This window comes from Lacerta agilis, chromosome 11 (genome assembly GCF_009819535.1).
Source record: "Lacerta agilis isolate rLacAgi1 chromosome 11, rLacAgi1.pri, whole genome shotgun sequence".
NCBI classification, from domain to species: Eukaryota; Metazoa; Chordata; class Lepidosauria; order Squamata; family Lacertidae; genus Lacerta; species Lacerta agilis.
The window spans coordinates 3225906-3231905 of record NC_046322.1 but is presented as its reverse complement, the minus strand read 5'-3'; the positions used below and the strand labels follow the sequence as shown (position 1 = coordinate 3231905).

Here is a 6000-nt window from a genome sequence, read left to right as displayed (position 1 = left end):
CTCCCTCCCTCCTCCCCTCCTCCTCCTGTGTTGGGTTAATTTGTCCAGTATGGAGACGTTCCATAGGCGGTTTTGGTAGCCTGAGACTTCTGCTGCAGGGTGCTTGGTGGATTGCGTTGACCAGATGCACCCTGGAAAGAGAGAAGGGGAGGGGAGGTGGGGCAGGTCAGAGGGGGCTCTGGGTTTGACCACCTTTTCCCTGTCATCCCTCGGAGCTGCACTCAGCGCTGGGCAAACAGGGTTCCGCTCGTGCAACGGGACTTCCTCCTTTTCTCTCTCTCTCACTCTCTCTCTCTCTCTCTCTCCCCCCCCCCAATTAATCTGCTGCAAAGTATTTCCCCAATCTTGCGCTTATCTTCTCAGGGCGATGTGACTGCATTTCTGCCCCCACCCCCCACAGGGGAACTCACCTGCCCGTCCTGCTGAAGGTGGTGGTGCAGCATCTGGGAATGAGGCTGCTGGTGAGCAGGCAAGATGTGCAGGAAGGGAGCCGGAGCGTAGCCGGGGGCAGCGCCAGGGTTCAGGGGCCCTGCAGAGCCCAGGGCCGACGGCAGGCTGAAGGGGGGCGGAGTGCCGGCATGGAATACCTGCTTGTCAAAAGTCTGCACAATAAGAGGAAAAAAAGAAAAGACACTTCGACACACAGAAAGGGAACTCTCTCCGAACCATTATTACAGAACCAGTATTATATGCAACCAGAGTTTTGATTTGAAGGGTTTAGAACAACCAGGGCTCGGCTCCAGAAATGTTCCACTGGCAAGGCTCAGTTTGGGGCACATACACCTGGGGGGGGGGCAATCCCAGGTAACTTCAGGGACTGAAAAGGCTCCTATGGGGAAAACCAGATCATGTATGCTGCGAGCCAGTGCGGAAATAAACAAACAAACAAAAAAAAAGGCGCTGTACACTGCCCCCTCCACAATTACCAGGTCAATCATTTTATGAGCAGTGTGAGTAATAATGCCTCTTCCCCTACCCCCACCCCCATTGGAGATTTTTAAAAAAGAGAATAATTAAATCTCTATACTATAAGTGAAACTCAAAAAATTAGAATATCGTTGAAAAGTCCATTTATGTAAGTAAGCAATTGTTTTCATTAGCTATTGAAGTTTAATATATGAGATAGACTCATGACATGCAAAGTGAGATATGTCAAGCCTTTATTTGTTATAATTGAGGTGATTATGGCGTACAGCTGATGAGAACCCCCAAGTTGAAATTGGTAATTTGGGGTTTTCATCAGCTGTACACCACAATCATCACAATTATAACAAATAAAGGCTTGACATATCTCGCTTTGCATGTCATGAGTCTCTCTCATATATTAGTTTCACCTTTTAAGTTGAATTACTGAAAGAAATGAACCTTTCCACAATATTCTAATTTTTCGAGTTTCACCTGTATATCCTTCATCCAAGAATCACAGGGCAGTTTTTAATATCAAAATACATAACATAGTAACAAATGAAAACAATACCCTCCCCGTACACAGTTTAAAAAGCCATACAGTGGTGCCCCGCTAGACGAAAATTATTCGTTCTGCGAAAATTTTCGTCTAGCGGGTTTTTCGTCTTGCGGAGCGGCAATGGCAGCCGCGCTCCGCAAAACGGGGAAAAAAAAGACGAAAAATTTTCGTCTTGCGAGGCAGCCCCATAGACTTTTTCGTCTAGCGGGGCAGCCTTCCGCTAGACGAATGCATTCGTCTAGTGAGTTTTTCGTCTAGCAAGGCATTTGTCTAGCGGGGCACCACTGTATATTGTTTAATTAGCCAAAAGCCTGTTTTTGCAATGAAGGCACCTTTCCCACGTTGGGACCTTGTGGAGGAGGCGCATGCAGAGATCAGGCTGGCCAAGGGAGCATGCAGCCATCAGTCCCAAAAAAAGGTTAACCACCTCTGGGCTGCAGCAACATTCAAAGCAATGGCACTTGGTCTGGACGGAGGCCTCCCCTTTGATGTTGTTTCTGTGCCTGGTGATGACATTTTTATTTGTCCAATTTAGGCATGTAACTCCAGTCATTGCTCGTGGTTTTATGCTGAATTGTACCCCGCTGCTGCTGCTGCTGCTTTACTTCTGTAGGATTGTGTATATGCACAGTCATTTCATTGCACATGGGGCTTGAAAGGGGGCCTCAAGAGTTGCCAGATTCCATGTGCGTGGAGCGCAGAAACATGGGCAGGGGTGTAACTGTGGGATCAGTGTTTTTGTCTGGGGGTGGGGTGGGCAGATGAGCTGCCCAGAAAGAGCCCAAGATGTTTTCAAGAGAGCAAAGTCTCAGTGCCGAAGCACTTAAGAGAGCCAAAAGATGTGCCACCAACGGGGATGTCAAACTGCCAACAGCTGGGAGAGTCAAAAGAAGCAGAACTCCAGGCACAAAAGTGGCCAGACACATGGCAGCTCCTCACCTGAGTCTTATTGTAGACTGAACCACTAATATCAGGCACACCTGTGTTACTTGAGGTCACAGAAACACCTGGAAAAGAGAGAACAATGAGCTGTCAAAACTGTCAAAGGCAACGAGATCTCTCAAGACTCATGGCTGATGTCAGTGGCGGACTTTGGGCTCTCAAGCATCAGGGGTGCCCTGGGCAATGCGAAAATTCGCACACACGCTCCGTTCTACAGCACAGTTGTGGCACCCCCTGCAGTCGCCGCACTGTTTGTACTGCCCAAAAACCATCTCTGGTGATATTCACCCTTCTTTGGAGCACTGAGCTCGGTTCCTGCCAAACCCCAGAAGGATCTGCTGCTCTTTCAACATATATTTTAATTGCAGCTTGACAGACTCATGGAACTGCTAGCTGTGGCAGCAAAATGCAACTTCCAAGATGGGTGGCAAGACTTGTTCCATGAGTAGAGGGGAGAAGAGAATCTGCACGTGGACTGAGCCCTCCAAACCACTGGCAAAGGCGGACACAGTTTTGCATAAAGGTTGCATGTGTCCTGCCATATGCATATTTGTGTCTTCTGCAGGAGGAGAGGAGGGTAAAATAAAACATCAGTGGCCATGCACATAATAAAATGTGTCTCAGCACACAATGGCCATTCAGTTCCCACGTCCTGCCTGCAGGGGGGAGGTTGTCTTCCTCAATCCTTTTCTCTGGCCAGGCATGCTGAGGTTTGTTCAATCTTGTTTAGTTGAGAAAAGATAAAGTGCATCTCTTCAGCCTGGAAGGAACTGGAGAAAGCTCTCTGAATGGGAACTACAAAACAATGCCTACATATAATTATTTCAAAAACTGTAAGGCACTCTCAAAGTCATTCAAAGGGCTTCCCCCAGTGGCCGACCATCTAAATTTCAAAACAAAATAGAAAATTCTTTCCAGTAGCACCTTAGAGACCAACTGAGTTTGTTCTTGGTATGAGCTTTCGTGTGCATGCACACTTCTTCAACATAGTTGCAGAGGGGGGAAAAGAAGTGTGCATGCACACGAAAGCTCATACCAAGAACAAACTCAGTTGGTCTCTAAGGTGCTACTGGAAAGAATTTTCTATTTTGTTTCGACTATGGCAGACCAACACAGCTACCCACCTGCATCTAAATTTCAGTGAGAGGTGAAGCCAAAAGATGCTAGTTTTTCAATAGAGCCGATTAAAAGGCTCTGCAATCCTCCCTCCCTCTGCAGCTTGATGGAACGGTGGCTGCTGCAGATGACAGCTGAAGGGGGAGCCTGATGGAATGTTAAGTAATGTTCATAAAAATCCCTGCTCTGGGTCTCTTGATGCAACAGAAGGAGAGAAGGCACCTGCACCAACGGCCACATTTACCTTTTCCTGGTCCACTGCCAGAGGATTTGTTTTGTGCTTGCGCCGACCCAGCGTATCCCCCTTTGCTGTAATCTCCAGCTGCTGTCCCCTGCGTCAGGTCATCGTAGCCTGGAGGAAAAACACAAGAAGCGGGATGTCGTGATTCCTGGCAGGACCACATCTGTGCCTAAAGTACAATTGCATCTTGTGCAGGGGTTGCTTTCATGGCTCTGAGATCAGCCAAGCCTTAACTCTGCCTCTTAAGCCCAGGACGCTACCGCTGGCTTTGTATGGAACTGTGGTCTTGGTCTCAAAAGGCTTCCCACGAGCAGAGGTGACCGCCCCACTCACACCACACGTCTCCGGCATCCTCCGATGGCTTGGAACTACAACTCCCATCTGGTGCAGCCAACAGTCAGGGAGGATGGGAGTTGAAGTTCAAAATATCTGGAAGATACTGGGTTACGGGGAACTGTGAGGGACTTGGAGCCAAGCATTTCTAAGCCGGAAAAATAAAGGAGCAGTCCCTCCAAATGCTTAAATAAGCAACTCTGGTTCCGTGGAAGCCTCCTGCCTCCCTTCACCCCACCCTATACTTTCAAGTGCAACAGGGTATCACAACAAACTCTTGCGGGGCTCCTGCCCACCAACTTCATGGAATTTTTATAGAAGTCTCCAAAATCCTGCATCCCAGAAGGGGTGGGTGGGAGCAGCAGCATCTCATTCCGGGGGGCGGGGGGTCCTCTCCCCATAACTAAAAGAAGCAGCATTAAAAAGAGACAGCAGGTCCGGCATCAGTTGCTGTTTTGCGCCCACTCTGCATATTCTACAGAACTGACAGCACGTGCTCCCCTGTTACCTGCTCCGTAGCTGTGCTGACCGTAGCCTGTCGCCTGCTGGAAGGGTGTCGTGGCCGTGTTTAAGCTGACACTATGCTGCTTGGCCGACGCTGGCGGGACCTGGAAGAAGGCAGATAAAGGAGTCAGGTGGCGGCAGCTGGAAGCCTAGACTGCCACCTGGTGGGCATTTCAAAGAAGCAACTCTATTTTCAGGGACTGTGCTAAGGAACAGGGAGCGGGAGAGCCCAACCCAGGCAGGAAAGCAGAGAATACATGGGAGGAGACCAAGTGCCCAGCCAGCAGCTCCCAGCTATACCTCAAGGGCACTGAGCTATGGAGCAGCACAGGTAAGAGCTGTTCAACTGTGGAATGGTCTCCCTTGGGAGGTTGTGGACTCCCCTTCCTTAGAGGTTTCAAAGCAGAGGTTAAATGGCCATCTGTCATGCTCTAGCTGAGATCCCTGCATCCCAACGGATTGGACTAGAGGAACCTTGGGGTCCTTTCCAACGCTACAACTCAATGATTCTATGAAGTATCACCAATGAGCTTTGCTAACCAATTTTGCAAAAGGGAAAGAACACACAAGGTGGGTCCACAAATCTTTCTGGATCTGACTCGGAAATATATTTGTCCTGATAAACGGTGTGAACCATTATCATGGTGGTAGCATGGAGCTTGATGTCTCCCCACGTAAACCCTAAGAATTAAAATCAAGAGTTTCTTGGAGATTCTGCAAGATCCATCCTTTTTTTCCTCCTGGACCCAGTAACATCCAGCAAAAGTTATTATTCCCACCTTCTGTTCTGCCTTCCCGTGTGAACTGAGCATCCACTGCAAATAAAACTGACGTGGCATTTTATGCACCTGGGCAGGTGTGCTTTTCTTAACCTGTGCCCTGACAAATCCCTAAAATTAAAGAGTCTGTGCAGGAGCTCTCTTTCCTGAACTGGTGCTTTATTTTTCTGCAGCAGCAAAACTCAGTTCTTTCCCGAGTCCGTAATTCATTTGCTTATTTCCAGTCTACTGGTTCCCAATCTCCCACCGACCCAAGGACCACTTAACGATTTTTCTGCCTGTTTAGGAACTGTAATATGCTCTGCTAAATTCATCATGATTTTGAATTGTATTTTCATTGCTTCTTTTGTTTCTTATATTGCATTTTATCGTATTACAATTTGAATTCCATTAAATTCTACAGAATTCAAACTTCAAGTGTTCTTCGCAGGCATTTCGGGGCCTCCCCACTCGCTTCTAAGCTCATTCTAGACCTCCTCAGGCATGCTCATCCAGCACTTCCTGAGTTCTGTCTTCTACAAAAACAGTCCTGTGACATACTGTCCCACCTCCTGACATTCTCGTCTTCAAATGGCAGGCTCTGAAGCTGCACCATGAATTACAGCTGCTTATGCCAGTGG

The 6000-nt window shown here is 48.1% G+C and overlaps 1 protein-coding gene across 2 annotated transcripts in view; it reads right to left on the bottom strand.

Annotated features, from left to right (window-relative positions):
- UBAP2 (ubiquitin associated protein 2) overlaps window positions 1-6000 on the bottom strand; it is a 77307-nt gene continuing 71307 nt past the window's right edge. For both annotated transcript variants that reach the window (XM_033164538.1, XM_033164539.1), the window contains exons 24-28: window positions 4606-4705; window positions 3768-3875; window positions 2405-2472; window positions 411-602; window positions 1-131 (exon numbers count right to left, since the gene is read on the bottom strand). In XM_033164538.1, coding sequence (XP_033020429.1) covers window positions 36-131; window positions 411-602; window positions 2405-2472; window positions 3768-3875; window positions 4606-4705 — 564 coding nt within the window. In that variant the 3' untranslated portion in view covers window positions 1-35. The remainder of the gene's footprint in view (window positions 132-410; window positions 603-2404; window positions 2473-3767; window positions 3876-4605; window positions 4706-6000) is intronic.